General features: G+C 37.3%; 1 protein-coding gene across 2 annotated transcripts; it reads right to left on the reverse strand.

The window, feature by feature from the left end:
- Positions 1–505: 505 nt before the first annotated feature.
- Positions 506–18,447, reverse strand: fam107b (family with sequence similarity 107 member B). 2 transcript variants are annotated; one of them, XM_056765936.1, is made up of 4 exons: positions 18,256–18,447; positions 6,026–6,203; positions 1,557–1,713; positions 506–1,476 (listed from the first exon to the last, which is right to left on the reverse strand). In XM_056765936.1, the coding sequence occupies exons 2-4, from the start codon at positions 6,151–6,153 to the stop codon at positions 1,357–1,359; spliced, it is 405 nt and encodes a 134-aa protein (XP_056621914.1). In that variant the 5' UTR covers positions 6,154–6,203; positions 18,256–18,447; the 3' UTR covers positions 506–1,356. The 2 variants fall into 2 exon arrangements, with proteins under 2 accessions (XP_056621914.1, XP_056621913.1); XM_056765935.1 differs by lacking the exon at positions 18,256–18,447 and adding an exon at positions 7,178–7,323.
- Between the last annotated feature and the right edge of the window lie 697 nt (positions 18,448–19,144).

The following is a 19,144-nucleotide window of genomic DNA, read 5'->3' on the forward strand; positions in this document are numbered from 1 at the left end:
ATAATCCAGAGCCCCCTGCTGGACAGATACGGCAGAAAACAGAGTATTCTTGTTATTTGGTGTTTTGTACATTTTACTTAACCCAATTCTACCAGCTGTCCCACATTGCACTTATGTAAGAAATGTGAATTCACAAGGTTTAGCTTCGCTTTCATTTCTACTGCTTATTTAATGCAGTTTATTTATATTGTGAACGATGTGTCCATTCTCACATCACTTTAGAACTGTTTGCTGTACACTTGACTGTTTTCTGCACTGTCAAATACTAATAGAGCAAAACATCACCTTCATTTTAAAGTCAAGTAGTCTTAATGTTTATTCCTTTTAGAAGATGACTCAACAACTCCTACCTTGTTTTCTTCATTCAAAGTTTAGATTCTCTCATCCACTTTTATTATGCAGTAAAATTACTTTATCAGACATTCATTTGTATAAATGTTATCCATTCTGTAGTATTACTTGCACTTGCACTTGCTGGTCCTATAGACATTGTAAAAAGAAAGAATTCAACATGATAAAATAATATTTATTAAAAGAATGTTTTAAGGGAACACAAGGAGTGGTTATTTATTGGCTCAATACACAAAACCATGTGTCTCTTTTCATTAATAAACATCTTAAATGTTCTCTTCTAGCTTTTCTGATTGCAAACGGCTACCATTCAAGTGAAGAAAAATAAGATGTAACATCACATTGAACTAAAATGAATTAACTTATTAGTAACATATTCATTTTAAAAAAGGTATAACAAAATATTTGTAAAGAAAACTCACGAACCTAGAACTAGTATTGCTTATGAGCAGAGGGAGCGCACATATATTACAATTTATAAAAGCAAACATGGTGCATCACACGAGCAAAACTTGCAATGAAATTTCCTATTTAGTTTACGTTTCAAAATCACCAACCAAGAGGAGAATGTGATTCTTGGAAATGAAGAGCCCTTACGCTGAACATAAATAAAAGCGTATTGTTTTGGCTTAAAAGAGTCCATCCAGTGTCCCGTTTCGGCTTTCGAAAATAAAAATAATAGTCAAAAATATGTGCCCCTCCAAAAAAACAAACAAATGATTTTGACTGTGTTTGTTCCGCCATGCATGTTCTTTGAAGCCAGTCAACCAGTGGCAACGAGGCTGCAACCATGTGCCAAGAGTTCATGTCTGCGTGTTAATTATTCTTTAATCCTCTTTATTTGTAATGGTTGTTCAGTAAAAGAGGTGAGTGAATACTGGTTGTGGCTTGCAAGCAGGCAATAGGAACCGTTCTAGTCACTTGTTTCACAGGGACACATGGGGGAGGAACACCAGGAAATCCCCACAAACCACAGTCTAGTTGTCATGTCAACGGAAACCATTTCTAAGTGGCACGCTCCTGGCTATCCACCTCCTGTTTGGTTCTTCTTAGATTGCCTTTCATTTTGACGAACTCTGGAGTGTTTTCCTGCTCTTCTTCCATCTTCTGTTGTTCCAGTTCCAGCTACATGGAGAAAAACGATGAGTCAATCATTTCTGATTATACTAATAATGCGTGTGTGTGTTATGTGGGAGGAGACGTGCCTGTTCAAGTGTCTCTCGTCTCTTCATGAGCTCGATCTCAAGGTCTGATCTTTTCTTGTGAGCCTCCTGCTCTTCTTTCTGAGACTTTAGCACCTGTTCTCTCTTCCTCCTCTCCATCACCTTCTGAAGTTCAGGCTTATTCTGTGCCGCAAGACCCCTGCAAAAAAAGAAAAGAAAACAGGAGATCAGCAATATAATTTTTAATATTATAAGCGACAAAACCATGACGGCATCGGTTTCACTCAATGTTATAGATCAGTGGAGACAAGAATGCAGCATAGTTTAGAGATAATAATCCATGTGGTTACATAATGAGTGTGTCGACTGTGAAAATCCTGATTGCCCCACATAATGTAATCCGGTATGATGGATGACTTGGTGCATTTTAAAGTTACCATGTAAAAATGGTAAGTATGCCTGGAGTATTTTGCTTAGTTGTGTAATACTTGACCTCATGTTTTTCAAGACTGAATGAAGTTGCTTTGATCAAATATATTCATATAAACCAAAACATAGGTTGATGCAATAACATTTAGAGAGCAGATGCCATAAAAAATTTAAATGAAGGTAAAAACAAGATCTAATATAATTAGAAAAGGCAGCACTAGTGCCACCAATCAAAATGGCAAAAATAATTCACATTTCTTAAAGGTTTCAAACAATTCTCTTCATGCCATTGGTCAAGAAAAACAGTCACTTTGACTCTAAATAGAGAAGCAACCTGAGGTCTACTTACAGTATAGTCTGCATATTACAAAAATATCAAAAGATAAAATAAAAAAATATGTTGTAACTAAAGTCAAAATTCAATCAAAGCCTGTTGTGTTTTCGCATCATCATTTTAGTCCCCTTTTGTCTAGAATTTGCAAAAATGTTTTCTTGTGATTTTATCAGTCAATTTCTTGAAATATTACAATTTATCAATACATATCATATATCTATCTACTGTATTCTGTTCAGTTTCTATCTATTTACTGGCTGATTATCACTATTCAGTAAAACTAATCTATATGAAAATATACATTTCTGAACATATCCCAGCTCTAATTCATAGCAGAGATCAGTAGCCTTCCAACTCATTTTGTTCATTCGCCAAAACTTGTAGACCTGTCTAGACTTGTATAAAGACGAAAAAGGAAATGATGAGAATATCAGATCTTTGGACACATGAGATACAGTGTTTCAGCGGCTTGGCTAGAGGTTATATAACAAAATGCCTCAGAGGTGGGAATAACCAAAAGATTCTGAACACCTCTCCCAGTGGAGACTATAAACACAGCTGCCCGTCCCTATTTTCTGTGTCATGTCATTAATTTACTTTCAGAACATTGTGTCCCTTTCTCCCTCCTTCATTTCAATAGCTTCAAAAATTCATATTGCACTGCGTGCTTCACATTTCCACTGTGAAACAAAGGAAAAACAACTGCACGTCAGACATTAGTCACACACAGATGTTTGGCTAGTTATTTACACCATATACTGTATGAGCTGTGGAAATTATAAAGGTGCTTTTAGTACCACAAGCCTGATAAGAGGAATCAATAAGAAACTGAAAAACCAGGACACCATTTATGCCTTTACAATTCAGGTCGTATTTCATATTAATGATTACATTTGTATGCCATTCAAGTGATTTCATCTGACAAGACGATAGTTTCCATCACATTTTCTTTGAGGTAAACAATGCATTGGCTCTTTAAAACAGTCTGTATGTTATAATATAGGATATATCACATATTGTGAACAGAATAGCCCGCGTATGACTAAATTAAGTTAGAAGCAATTACATGAATGGTAATGTATTCAGTCAGAGATTACACAACAGTACCGCCTGCGGGAACACACGAGTGCCTTGGAAACCATTAGAAACGTCTGTTCTGTCCCTGCTTGTGTTGGTTACTCATCACAGACAGCTGGACAAAATAACTGCAATGTGAGAAAGAAACTAAGAGGAATAAAGATACTAAAAGAAAGAGAAACGGGCCGGCCCTGATTACATAAAAGTGTCCGAGCTCACTCCTGCCCTCCCCAGACTCAATGCATTATCTAATACAAAAGACTATATATAGTGTGACCTCCATCTCTCCATCACTCTTTGTTCTTTACCTTCTGGCCTGGCTGTAGATTTTGTAACATTACGAGTATCCATAAACACTTAAGAGTGCTTGTGTACAACAGGGTGGGCAGAAAGAAGGTGGGCGAGAGCGAAAGAGAGGGAAAGAAAAGAGTGGGGTGGATGTCTAGGGGATGCTGTAATCCTTCTTATGTAACTCTAGATCTTTTAGCATCTCTCCGAGCACCACAGCTGGAACTGATCCCATTTAGATGATGCTAATGTTCTCTTTCCCAAAAACAAATCGTGCACTTGCAGTCTTAGTTTCCATTTCTTATCAAGTATGTGTCTGTGAGGACTGAAACTGTATAATCTCTAGGCTTGTGTTTTCCAGACCTTTTTCATCTCATGCACCCTCACAGCCCCATCAGGTGGGCTCAACCCGCCCTCATGAGGCTAAAAAGGAATTCGATTTCATATTATTCAGCAGCACAATATTGTGGGTAAAAAACAGACTCGCCAAGTAGCTTTCCATCTCCCTAAAAAGATACCTGAGCTTCTGTGTCTTGCACATGTTGAGATCCTTCTGGGATCAATCAGGGAAAATCACATGTGAGAAAAGGTGAATTTACTTTGAAAAGAAATCCAGATGGGACGTTTAAGAAAAGTAAAGTCATTTGCAGTCTTTGTGTGGTAGAATTTAAATAGCATAAGCTATATCTTCATCCACACAAAACCTAAAATGTGTTATTTTGATCTTGTTCTAGATACAATTAAGCATTATTATTGAAATAAATTGGATAAATAATTTATATACAACAAATAATTCCTATAAAAGCATAACAATTCTTACGAGTTTTAAAAGCAAGTAAAACCGGTGAGTATATGTTTGAAGTAATAGTTTACATTAAAAAAAGGAAAATTATAATTTACTCACCCTGGTGTAATTTGAAACCTTTATGACTTTCTTCTGAGAACACAAGAAGATATTTTAAAGAATGTTGGTAAAATAAACTCATTGGACTTTATTGACTTCCATTGTATGGACACATTTCTCTAAATATCTTCTTTTTGTGAAAGAAATTCATTTTTTTTCGGATGGCATCAGGGTATCCCTTAGGTACCTCATGTACCCAAAAGTATAAAACAAATTCCACACAAATTTACCATCATTTATTTCTAACATAAATGTTAATGAGACTTTTTATACAGTTTCACTAGATTTGATTCCTAATGGGTCTACAATATTTCAAACACAGAGTGGCATGAGAACAAACAACAGTGGGATGTGAGAATAAATGGAGAGGAGTTTATGTAATCTGTCTGCGTGCGTGTTATTGGCAACACGAACGTCTTGTGCTGTGACTTACCAAAGCTGCGAGAACAACTTCAACCTGCGAGGAATCTTCCTAATAACTTCCAATTTAAACTCAACGTTTTACATAATAACCAGCATGTCTCCTCCCATGCTGTTACGATTCATCAGCAATGACTTTGAGAGGGAGGGAGAAATAAATACACAGAAATGCCTCGAAGCCCCGACTCAAACTTACTGTTCTAGTGCATTTTTTCCTAGTCCATGTCAACCTAAAACAGGCCGCAAACATAGAGAGACAAGTAATGGGTCTTACTCAGAGAGCCTCCTAGGTTACATCAGCTTTCAATAATCCCTTACTTAAATATGCAACAGCAGAAGACATCTGTAAAAACCACATCAGAATCCATGTATTGCAGAGCTCTATATAATACTCAAATTTACATGACATCATTGAGCAGACGCTTTTATCCAAAGCGATTTACAGGTTGGGTAAACGATGGAAGCAATTGGGCCAAAATGAGGACTAAAAAAAGTGCAATAAAACATGTCTCACAAAGCCTACTACAGTGTACAGAGCTAAGTTTAGTTATCTAAGCTTAAGTAAGCATGCATTTTTTTACTTGATTGTGATTGGTCAATTGTATGTCAAATATCATATCATATGAAGTCAAATAATTGATTAATGTGGTAAGAAGTTGTGTAATAAAATGGATCGGAAGCAGTAACAGGTCATCATCGGAAAATAAACCCTGTGTTCTTAGATTTCGCAGTTTTATTCAAGGCCCGTAATCATCCTGTCTTGGTTTATTGAACGTATGATTAGCCAACTGTATACTATTCATCAGATAAGAAAAAAAAATGCAAGGAAGACTGGTATCGGCATCTCCATAAAATCCTTAATATAGTAACAGAGTTTATACTGTATATGGTAATATGGGAACACAGCGTTATCTGAAAAAGCACGTCTGCAGTGAAGACGATAATAGCACGGCATAAGGAGAAAAACAAGCAGAGCAATGGTGAAGCCAGAGAGATTAAGACATTGTGAGGAAAACTATTAAAATGAAAGAGGTTTAAGATCAAAACCACATGAGTCACCTTTTCTGGTTCATGAGAAGCTCTCTGTGCAAGTCCTGGTGATTAGTGGAAGTCTTCACCGGGTTGATGAGTTTCTTGGGTTTGATGATCTCATCAATGTCCCCGTCCATGTAGTCCGGCTCGGCCATGATGCTCCGTACACGAGATAATCCCTCTGGTATTTCTGTCGGGTCCAGACCTGAGAGAGAGAAAAAGAAATTACAATTTTAAGAACATTTGGGGGATTTTTTATTTACTTAATAAAATGCACTGAACCTCAACAATGTACTGAGAATTGATCATCCTTCATCAGTGCATATGGTATATGTTCTATTAATACCTTGTAAACGTACAGACTGTACACATGAGGAGGACACTGAGCTTTATCATGATAACAATTGATCAATCAACGCTTCACGGTTTACAAAGATAGCAACATTTACAACCAACTCTATTAGTCACATAAACAATAGTTTATAAAACGGTCAGTTCAGATCCTTGATTCTGTTATATAAAATACCCCGATTTAATGCTGACCGCATTACATAGCCTAAATATCATTTATTTACTTTATTTAATGAAACCTTGCTACGCATATGGAAAGACAGTTTTATAAAAGCAATAAGCCCCATCGTTCAACAACGCCCTTAGCTGTTATAAAATGAACTGTAACCCATTGCTTCTTGCTTTATTTTAATATGATATATTTATAATAATGATAATTAAATAATTCAATCTAAACTTATGTTTTCGATGACACTTGCAATACAATAAATGAATAAAGGTATTATTCTCTTACCCTTTTATCTTATCGTTATGTTGCAAAAATAGACAATAAATCCATGTGACATCAATCTCACATGGTTGTGATGTTTCCTCATTTTAGCCGACACTTTATTTCCAAGCGATTTACAATTAATAAATGTGATTATTAATCATCAACAGGTTTTTACAAGTTCTGCACTAACAAAGCAAGCAAGCATGTATCATTTAGAACTAACATTTTGCCAATTATAAAGCTGTATTTACTTAAGCTATACGTTAAACTTAAACGTACACTAAAATACATTATTATGCAATAGTCCTTGGTAAATACGAGAAAAACAGAAACAAATATAAAGTGTGTGACCCAAATATGTTAAAGTATGCAGATTTTTCAATCTCAAATCTTACCTGGAAGGACTGGAAACACGGGGTATCTAAACATGGTAGTCATCTCTACGTCTGAATAAATCCTCAGGTAAGCACAATAATGTTCCTAACTGAATGAAAGTCTCAGCAGCTCTGAACGTGTGTGAGAGAGATGAGCTCTATAAACAGAGCTCTTCTGACTCCGCCTGATGTATTACCCAACAGCCCTCCCATCCCTCAAACATCTCTGTTAATCTTTCATCGCTTGCGATAAATAAACATCAAAGAGTCTAGCCTCAAATATACCCTGATAACACAATGACACTCCTAAAGCAAATATCCACGCAGTTTTGCCTCCAGATATGGAAACATGTCAAATAGTTACTGAGTGAGTTTACACATTGATTAATTTAGAGAATGGATTACAGGGCTACATTTAAGGACCTTTACAGACATTATTATTTATTTTGGAACAAGGAAAAATAAAATGAACATAGGGAAATGTCAGAAAACGCATTCATAAAATGTATAAAATGTTTACTGCAGAAAAAGAAAATGCATATTTCGATTGCAAGCGCGCTGCGCAGATCCACTTTGATGTCATTCGCCGCATGACGTCTGGGTGACGTAAGAAAACATCTGCGCTCTGTAATGCACTTGAGTGACGCTAGAGGTCGCCAACAACCAGCCGTGAGCCCAGTGACGCCAGCTTTTACTGGCATCTTAATTTAATTTTGCAGAACAACATAAAGTCTTTCCTAATGCCTCAGGAGTAAAATTAACCAATCCTCGAGAAGTGTGTTGAGCTCCTTAAAAGGCAACTGAAAGCCACGTTTTTATCATATGATGTCATGTGAATTACATAAATAATTACAATTGCAATATCTATTTGTTGCAGACAACATAAATCTTTGACAATAAAGAAAAACGTCAAAGCAAATGTTTTGTACCCTAATCAATCATTTTAAATCAAGTCAATATATAAAAAATGAACGGCATCAAAAAATAGCAAAAGATTAATTTGTGTTATCACAAAAAAGTGCATGTTGTCCCTCTGTTTTTAAAACTTTCATCATCTGCAATGTGGTCACTGCCTTACTGTCAGTGGTATGCAATACACATGCTAAAATTAATTTTTATTGCAACGTCTTCAGTATTTCCCATCATCACATGTTTACACATGCATATTGTATATCACCTTAATGTATTTATAACCAGTAATTGCATTATATGTTCATGAAGAACACCTTGGGGACAAGCCGGATGGCAGACTGAAACTTCGACCACTGTGTGTGAAAACAGCTTCATTACAAAAGCATGTTTTCAATCTTGTAGTCAAACTTCCTTTTCCGATTTGAGTTACTGTTGCCACTTTAGCGTGTTGAAACATCGCTTTTCACAAAACAAAATAACACGTCCTTATCTAACAAGATCTTAACTGATTGTTTCCATAAACATAAAAGTATGAATCCCCGCCATTCAAGTTCATGCATTAACAACATTCTGAGCGTGGTTGCTATGCATTGCTTTTTTTAAATATATCTTTTCCCACAATAGACGCTTGAGTTTCAGAGTTTCTCTAGATATAGGCCATATGAACTCAATGCAGCCCATCACAAATATAGACTTTATTATGTTTGTGGACCTTTGTGTATGCAGGGGCTGCTTTTAATATATCTAGCTCATGAAGTACAAAAAGGCCCGAGGGTGTTAGACAGGCATTTGTTTGCAGGTTCTTAGTTTGTTAACCTGTTTCACATCACAACCTAGACTTACATGTAGTGGACATCACACTGCATATGGGCAATCGTACATTTTGTCCAGATTTGCATAAATGTTTAAAACATTAAAGCAGCTGTGCTTTTAAGAACCCCCTGCTTCAACTAAAACTTCTGCTTTGTGATTTGCAATATTATACTTAACTAGCAAGATTTGTGGGTTAATTTACATTATCAAAATATCACAAATGTGCATGTTTTGCATATTACAAAGGTTTGTTATAACTAAATGATTTTAAAGGGACAGTTTCTCCAGAAATAAAATAATTTACTCACCTTCGAGTAGATGATGATCTTTATAAATTACTTTGTTCTGTTGAACACAGAGAATGATATTCTGGAAGAATGCTTGTCACCGAGCAGTTGTTGGACCCTATTGACTACCGTAGTAGGAAATATTAGAATGGTAGTCAAAAGTGCCTCAGATGTTTGCTTTCCTAAATTCTTCAAAATATCTTCTTTTGTGTTCAAAGAAATGTATAAAGCATTTTTTCCTACTATGATAGTCAATGATGGCCAAGAACTGTTTGGTAATTTGGTTACAAGTATTCTTCCAAATATATTTCTCTGTGTTCAGCAGAACAAAGTAATGTCTAAATGAAGACAGAATTGTTGGGTGAACTGTTCCTCTAATTCTTTAAAAGATTTGCAGGACACGTTTTAGGTCAATGCAGATGAAGTGATGCTTTCGTTCATATAATTTACAAACTTTTTTTTATTGTATCAGAAATTGCACATCACATTATTTAGAAAGTTCTTGAATATCCTATTGTTCTTTCAGCATAGGTAAAATTTAGATCAAAAGGGATCAAATATCTTTAGCTCCATTAAAGTCCCTATCAAGATACAAAAATGTGTAATTTCTGGACTTCATTTTCAGGCATTGTTGAATGCAGAATAAATAAAACTGCTCGCTGGCAATGTGGAACATTTATAATCACAACTTTACGACTTGAAAGGCCTTTATTAACTCCATCTTAGAAACAAAAACACAGCATGTGTGTAAACTCCCATGCCCACACACACTTCCAGAATAACAGACTATTTCAGAAGAGAGAAAATATAAACATCACATTTATACACCCTTCCTTTCAGCACCAGCCACAACAATAACCAGTCCCAGCGAGAGCAAACAAGAGCTCCTCAATAACATCATTTGGATACGTGTGTTTATAGTTAGATCACCGTATAGTCACATGACTGACATCCAAAAAACAAGCTCAAAACGTGACCCTATTATGACAATGCATATTTAATCTGATTGATTGTTATATTTCAGCGACTACCTCTATAAAGCCATATGTTTTTGTTCAGTTTTGCAAATTTTACAACTTCAACATAATCACACAGAGCAGAGGGCGGGCACAACCTCAATCAATCAAGCTCTACATTTCCAGTCATCTGCAATAGAGCCCACACGCGGGTAGGAAATAACAGGAAACAGGTGATAAAAAAAAACCATTTCGGTCATGTTAAAGATGAAAAATTCACTATTTTCTAGAATATTTTTGCATACAGCTACACGGATGAGGACGGCATGTCTTTGTTCCTGTTCACAAGCCCTCATTAGGAATCTAGACTAGGAAGAATGCAGCAGGGAGCAGCTGGCAGTCTACAGTACCATCTGACCCTTATTGGGCACCGTTTACAGGCAGCAGGAGGATACATTAGGCCCCCTCCCTAATCCCCAAATCCCCTTTCACAAGCACATTGTCACTTTCACCATAACCTGTTCATTTCTAGTGCCCAAATATTTCTTGATTTTTTATTTTATAAGATCTTACACCCTTTTCCGAACTGCAATCTCAATTTAACCCCCTATTGGTCAAATCACCTTTTATTCTCGGCATAAAGACATTCTGAACCATCCCCCCACCCCCATGTCCTGCCCCCCATCTACCCCCATTCTTACGGACCACAGGAGTATCAATTCGTATCTACTATCCTCCAGATGATGGCTTTCTCCCACTCATTTTCTCATGAATCTTCGGTTTTTCCCAAGTTACAGGAATGATTTAGACCACAAACGCTAGAGAGATCTGACACGGATTACAATATTCCAGGTTAAATACCAAAGAAAGCTTTTGTGGATGTTTTTATACACGAAGGCGTTACACAAATGTATACACACACATGACATTCAAGTGAAATGCGCGTTTCTCCATTTCCTTAAGCCGAGCCAACGGAAAATGTTGAAGCACATAAATTGCGGGGGTTCCCACGGCGGGGTGAGGGGAGAGAGAGAGTGAGAGTGAGAGTGAGAGCGAGAGAGAGAGAGAGAGAGAGAGAGGGAAAGAGAGTAATTGGTTCCTTTTGGGGGGTCAGACTTATGACAACCTGAAACACATCGTCCCCACTAAATCATGCATTCAAAATGAAAAGTAGTTTCAACTTGATTTCATATAAACATCGTACTAACTTAAGAGTAAGAATAATTTACAGAAAGTTTAGTTTACCTTAATTTAAACAAGTTAATATAAAATGCTTTGTTGAGCATCAATTTCAGTTCCCAGCATGCTTTGAGTGAGACTGCATTAGGAGAGTACATTTTGAAATTAATTGTTATTATATGAATTTTTAGAAAGGAAAAATCCTTTATGTTGGATATTTAGGAGAGTTTAATGTATTTTTGTCTTTTGGGGTGACCATTGATCCGAAGAGTGGTGCTTATGCTTAGCTTGTAGGAGGTGCCTTCACAGTCCTGTGTGTTACATCACTCTCTGTGAAGCCTATTTGTTAATTGTTAATGCAGCTGAATTGTTTAGGATGACTCAATAAGATCTTTCTTTTATTTAACTGTAAATAAAAAGGTTACCTTACGAAATGTTCGAAATGAAAAGGAATTTACATGCACGAGTACAACAAACTCTAAACTTGGTAGTTCTGCTTACTTAGAATTGGGAACATCATAACTTTTTACCCAACATATTCGGGTTTACAGTGCACTTAAATATGGTCAAACACAGACCCACATAAGACAGAAAAATAATACAACACAATATCTTAATCTCTCACTTCACTTTGTGCTGCCCCCTGGTGGCTGAAACCAAACATCACAATCACAGCTGACATTCAAAAATGTGCATCACCACAGAAAATAACACTATGTTTTTGCTTTGAAGCTACAGTTGAGTCTTAAGGAGGCTCTTGCTGTACATAGGTGGATTTTGAAATGGGAATTATTCTTATTTCCTGTTCCTGCCCAGTAAAAGACCTCTGACATTTCAAAGGCTGACCTTAAGTAAGCCACAAGAGAATAAGGTCATGTGATGAGATGCTGGGTCACTGTGACACACTGAGAAAAGGAAATGGTCAGCATGTTTCTGTGTAAACGTGTAGTCCTCTACGAGACCATTCGACTTTAAACATTTTATAAATCTTGGCTTGTGCTAATATCGCATTTTATTTAGCATATTTCTTAATAAAACCATTTTTCTGAACAGAAACAATAACATGTTTTGATTTGATATACGTTTTTCATAAATATGGCTAAATTCCTGTAGACTTTCTAATAAAGATAAGGAGAAAGGACAGTGATCGTCCCTGTTAGCACAGATTCCCTAAGAGTATTACTGTTAAGACTATCTATTCTATTGGTGGTCATTGTTATTTATTGTAGGTTTATGATTTACGCAGAAGTTATAAGTGCAAAAATCCTGACTGGTTGAGCTGTGCAATAAGATGTCTGTCCGCATGTTTTGTTCCCATGTCTAGATTGTTATGGCGAGTTTATGCGTTTTATTTACCTACTGGGTATTTATCTACTTATATATATATATATATATATATAGTTATTGTGTGACCTGGAAATGCAGCATTCACTAAGCCCAAGACAAATTTTCCCATGGGGACAATAAGGTATATTGTATTGTGTTGTATAAAGCTCATGGGTTCGAGTCCCAGGTAATGTATAGCTTGAATGCACTATAAATTGTAGAAAAAAAATCATCTGCCAGATCCATAAGTTTGCAATTTGCTTCTGCATTATGAGCTTCTCAAAATCTTCTCAAACATAGCAAAGGCTTTCAACCATGGCCAATCACTTCCTCCAGTGGATTTGCATGTAAATACCACCCCAGGGTTTACATTTACATTTACATTTAGCAGATCCAAAGCGACTTACACTGTTAAGGGAGCAATAAGCGATACGTCATACGGAAGCAATAATACAATAGGTGCTAATATTACTAGTTTCAGTCAAAGCTAGACCAATACCTGTTGAGAGAAAGAGAGGGTTAGTGTTTTTTTGTTTTTTCGTTCATTTGTCTGTCAAGTTTTCATAGAAGAGATGGGTTTTAAGTAGTTTCTTGATTGTTGTGAAAGATCTGATTGACTGGACTGAGTCAACAAAGATGTTCCACCAAGAAGGAGTTGTGATGGGGAATGAGAGGGAAAGCGATTTACTGTCCTTTTGAGAATGCAATACAAGACGCCGCTGGTTTGCTGAACGCAGGGTTCTTGATGGAGTGTAGAAGTGTAGGAGGGTGTGAAAGTATGGCGGTGCAGATCCAGTGATAGACCTGTAGGCAAGTATTAGTGACTGATAGGTTTGACACATGGATAATTTTATATAACTGATATCACTATAGTTTCAATTCTTGTGACTGATTTGACAAACAGAGAAACTTCATTTTTCTTGCATGACAACAGATGAAAATCTCCAACCACGAACTTTTTGTGTCTCCATTGTTTGGGCGGGGCAACTTTATGACAGGATGTGATGGTTAACATCGCCGCAAGATCTTGATCTATGTTAATGTCTCACGGTCCAACGCTGGGGACACTCCTGCGTATCTTTACCCCTTTCAGTGGTAACTGTAACTCAAACCGACTTCCTGTTACGTTACGTCCCGCTAAACAACCACGTAAAACTTCTCCACTTCTGTACCCTCAGTTGTGTCACCAAAAAACTAAAAGAACGCACAGAACACGCATCAGCCCAAAACAGTGAATCTAATCCACATGTGGACAAATGTTACATACAAATGTTTTTGCACTTCAAGAATGAACAAAATAAACTGCAAGATTAAAACAATCGACTGTTACAAAACAAAATGTAGTCTAGACTTGAAACAGCCAAACCAGAAATAGACAAACTTGCAAATAAAAAATAGCCTTGTCGAGTTTATTTGTAGTCTAGGGTGAACTACGATATAACTTGGGTGCGGACGTTTTGTGTGCGAACATAGAAAATAATGGTTTAAAATTGTATTCTTCTATAGATAGCAGTAAGCATGTGTTGTGTGTCCTCTTTAGAGCTCCAAGAAGAGGAAATGAATGGAGATTATTCAGAGTTTACGCTGTTATCATCCACCTTGTTTTTGAACGCCGCAGTAGACGATGTGAGGTACTTCCTTTTTGTCTCGGGACTTCCGCTTTATTAGCTGGCCCCCAGGGGTGCAGCAACTGTCCAGAAGGGGTCAGGTGTGCCAGTATGTATATGAAGGATCAAGCAACTGCGTTCTATAGAACTAAGGCCGCCGAACAGAGGCTCCATTGATTCCGCTCAGCTGTGGCCAGCACCTGCTGGGTCACAGATTACGGTAAAGGCCGTGCAAGAGGTGCTAATGTATGTGGGTAAAGATGTGAAATGTAGGATTCTTAATGATCTGTCTGGTTTCATGTCACAAAAACCACTCGGCACACCAGAACCGACACAGCCTATAGCACAGGCTCATATGAACCATGATGATGTCACATGCTATGACACACTGACATGTGGTGCCGCTCATGTGGGTGAAGTGACTTCGAATAGATCATTTTGCCTCATCTCATTATTTATGAGTAAATTTGGCACGGCACAAAAATGATATACCAAAACTAAATCTACAATGACAGGATCTTTTTAACCTGATGCATCGATGGGAAATTCTTAGAACTCTAAAACACACACAATCTTCTTAGAGGAGTGTTTAAACAAAATCTGCTGCCAACTGCTGCCATTGATTATTGTGAAAGACAGACAAGAAGACTGCTGACCTAGCAGTGCCCGGTAAAACAGATGAACTGTGAAATACAGGTGTCGACATGACATCTGTGGTTTATCTAAACAACAGAGAACAAGTTAAGTGACAGAAAAGTCATCTGGGGATAAAATTATAACAAAAAAATTAAATATTAAATCAATGGAAATATGTTTTGAAAATATACAAATGAATAATACAAATTTTAAAAGATTATATGTTTTATACCAGCAAGCGACTACACCCTAGAAACCATGTGGCAATGCCTTGCCAACGGCCCAGAATACTCTAACAACACCTTAACAACAATCCAAAACACCCTAGAAACTGAACAGTAATGCTTGAATGAAAATTCTGTCACCATTTACTCACCCTCTTGTCCTTTCAAACCTGTATTTCTGCAGAACACAAAAGAAGATATTTTGACGAATATTGCTAACCAAACAACAGTGGTAAGTCAATGGGTACTGCTATTGTTCAGTCTTTGTGTTCTGCAGAAGAAAGACAGTCTCACAAAAGGATAACAGAATTTTCATTTTTTGGTGATATATCCCTTTATAAAGAATAGACAAAATAGCATCCACATGTACTACATACATAAAACATAAAAATGTAGTTATAATAACAAAGGTAATGGAAAAATACCCCTCGACCGCTTTATACCGCTGCTTATAGACCAACATGAAAACAGAATTCATATCAGTCCATGACATCCTAATTCAGATCTGCGATTTATCCTGTGCTCATGAATTACACTAAATAGCCCTGCTTCTCCCTCCCATGAGCTTTCTTTGACCACGTGAGCCGAGGCAGAATAAGGAATATCCGATTGTTTTGCTTCTTTGTTTGATTTAAAGAAAGGAAAGAAATCAATGGCAGCAATAGAATGTCAGCCGGCTGGCTATTGGACAGATATGACCAAAGGATTTACAGACAGCTGTCCGTGTGCGGATTACTCTACGGATCTATGATTCACGCAAACAACCTTAAACTTATGCACAAACAACATGCAAATATTACAGACTATGCAAAGTTCTTCATAAGGCTTTTAATGACCCAAATCCTACTGAAAAGAAACAAAAACCGCATTGCTACTACACATTCGTTCACAGTTCACCCAAAAATAAAAATTCATTAGTAAATTCTCACTCGAGAGTGAACACGGAGAAAGATATTTGGAAGATTGCCTGTAAAAGGTTCTTGACCGCCATTGACTACCAATAGCAGGAAAATGACAATGGTAGAGAAAAGTGCCCCAAAAATGTTAGCTTTCTTACATTCTTCAAAATATCTTCTTTTGTGTTCAACAAGACAAAGAATTTTATGAAGACATGTTTTCCTTTTGAACAACGTTAGGGTGAGTAAATGAAGACAGAATTTTATTTTTTGTGTGAACTGTCCCTTTAACAACATAGGACATGAAGCAACACCTACATTCATAACAACCTTCACTATAACACATAATCCTACTAACAGCAGATTATCTCAACGAGAAACAAAGAACGTAAACATTTCAAATCATGCATGAAAATTGAATCATGCTTTAATGAGGAGATCTGACAAAACCGCATGTGCCATCATATTAAAATAATGTTTTATTATGGTTTATTTACACGAGACTGAACAAAGGTGAATGTATTAGTTAGTTAAATACAGGCGGACAAAAGAATAGACCATAGCGCTATAACAAAAGGACAAAGCACACTCAGCATCACTCACAACTGCCGTGCACATGCGCGCATGCACACGTGAGCGCACAGACCAAAACAAAGATCCATATCAATGCACAAATACAGAAGTCCCATAAACGGAACGATGTTCACGTTTAGCAACATGTTTGTAAAGATAATCAATATTCTGCATGTGAATGCGCGCTGGCATGCGTTCAATAAGCAGCGTAGACGAAATCCATACTTGTGATGCTGACTCATAGGAGCATGAAAGAAGTAATTCCAGCAATGGACATTCCCGGGCACTTCCACTATGCAGGGAAATTGAGTAAGCAATTTTTTATATTTAAATGCATTTAGAAGCCGGAGAATCACGTGAGAATCACACAGGAAAACCAAAAAGGTTGGAGCTTCTCTAACAAGTGCATCCTATTCCTTTTAGAATAACCGTGTGAAAGTATGACACCCTTGCAAAAGAAACACGACCAATTAACCTGTGTTGACCCCATGTGTTGCATAAAGCTCATGTGAGGACATGATGTTTGAACAGGAAGGCAACTTGAAGCGACCAACCCATGACCTCAAGTCCGAAAAACCACCGCTGTCTCGAAACACTGAGGACACTGTGATTACAATCAAACCACTCATGTCCTCTCTGGTCCAACCCATCCACAGGGGAAAGCATCATCGTACGGGATGTCCAAAGTCATGACTGTATGTCTTTCTCACTTTCACCGTCACACTGTTTTACAGAACTGAAACCGCATAGAGACCGATAACTTGTATGTGACAGAGATATAGATAAGAAAAACCACACGTACGAGAAGGAAGGCTTCACTGCAAGAATGGGGGAACTAGTTTGAAGATCAAAAAGCAGATGTAACGCTTTAACAAAACAGCCAACAAATTACAAACACATGTGGTCGGGACCGTCCTCTCCCTACCCCCAACATCCCCTCCAATACAGAAACTCATCTTAGTGTGATCGTATCGAACAGTGTAAAGATTACAGAAATATCCACAAACCGATCTCAATCTACAAGAGTACAGGACGTGCATTTGGATTGTGCTTGTCTTTGTGTAAATATCAAAAAAGAGTGACACCCCTGTTTTGATCAAACATTTTTATTTAAGGTTGTCTTGTACCTTGCAGTGTGACAGGATTGTGTAATGTGTCACACAAAGCAAAACGTATTGACTGTAAATGGTGAATGAGACATACTGTTCTACAAGCCATGACATGACACATACCATGTGCTTTGAATTCCTGCCCTAACCGACTCCTGAACTCTTACTATACTTAATATTGTATCTTAATATAATCTAACATAACACGCAGTCATCCAATAAAATCTATTTAATAACATATATTTTGTTCAAAATGTGACGCAAAGAAATGTAAAAGTTACCTTGATGATTAAAAATTGACCTTTACAACAAATATTCCATATTACTTAATACACATATTTTGTACAACTCAATTGAATCAATATTTTCAACAAATGTTTGCCATTGTTCTCGAGCGTGTGATTTTGAGCGCGTTGTTGCTCTGCGGGTCGTTGTCTGATACATGCATTACTATGAGAAGTGCATCATTGGCTTGCGTTCACAATCATTGTTTCCAGTAACGCACGTCTAGGTTACACAACCATAAACACTCTCGTTTCGATGCAAAGCGTTTCCAAAAAAACATTGAAACACACACATACCTCAGATTCAATCCCGAGCGTACTTCTCTATAGCAAGTGACTTGGTGTGGACGTCAAAAGAAGGAAAAAGCATCAGTTCGTTGAACGATCACCTCATCTCTTATTAAGGTGTGTCTATTAAATCTGTTTTCTTCTCTCCTGGAAACAGTTCAGTTGTAGACGGGACCCTAACAAATGTAAATTAATACTTGGAGTGGGGGGCGGGCGGACTATATGACCCAACGCCTGAGTCACATGCGACGCTCCTCCCATTTGCGCTCATGATTATTCATGAGCCGGGGAGACCCCGAAAGCTAACTGGGCGTCGCGCAGTTTCGGTGGGCGGGGATTAGGGGGTGCGGCTACACAAAGCGATCCCCGTTCATTTAGAGTCAGTGTACTAAGTCGTGATAAACGTTCGTTTTACTGAAATCATTCGCAATTTGAATGTAATAAATATTACACATTTCAAAAAGCACGCGATCACAATTTTACTGTGTTTCCGGTTTGGTCAAGTGGATTATTTAAAATAATCGTTTTATGGAGGACAGAAGACCCCAAAATCCCCACAACCGAACGCCCTTTTTAACACTTTGTTACGGGCACACAGCTATCAACACAGCTCAGCCCACGTGCTCGTGTGGGACGTGTGCTGTTTAGAATTGGACTTCCGGTGACGCTTTGACAGTCGAGCGCAAATGTGTCAAGAGAGAGTTTCCTGAGGAAGACGAGGCGACGAAAACAGCGAGCAAAATTACACATTTTTCTCTGCTAATCTGTCTTTTCTCTCATTCAAATTAAAATCTTATACAAAGTCCTGTAGAAAAAAGTACAAACAATATCATTTTTAATGGAGTTTTACTTTATGAGTAGGTGTCAATCAACCATAGTTTACTCAGAATACTTGAAC

The sequence above is a fragment of the Triplophysa dalaica genome, chromosome 14 (assembly GCF_015846415.1).
Source record: "Triplophysa dalaica isolate WHDGS20190420 chromosome 14, ASM1584641v1, whole genome shotgun sequence".
NCBI classification, from domain to species: domain Eukaryota; kingdom Metazoa; phylum Chordata; class Actinopteri; order Cypriniformes; family Nemacheilidae; genus Triplophysa; species Triplophysa dalaica.

Bases quoted from the DNA above. Each gene is read 5' to 3' on its own strand.
- fam107b (XM_056765935.1), bottom strand. From the start codon at position 7,220: ATGACTACCATGTTTAGATACCCCGTGTTTCCAGTCCTTCCAG. The intron at 6,204-7,177 runs GTAAGATTTGAG...TCTCTCTCTCAG, and splicing joins CGTGTTTCCAGTCCTTCCAG to GTCTGGACCCGACAGAAATA. The intron at 1,714-6,025 runs GTGACTCATGTG...CTTTTTTTGCAG, and splicing joins CTTCTCATGAACCAGAAAAG to GGGTCTTGCGGCACAGAATA.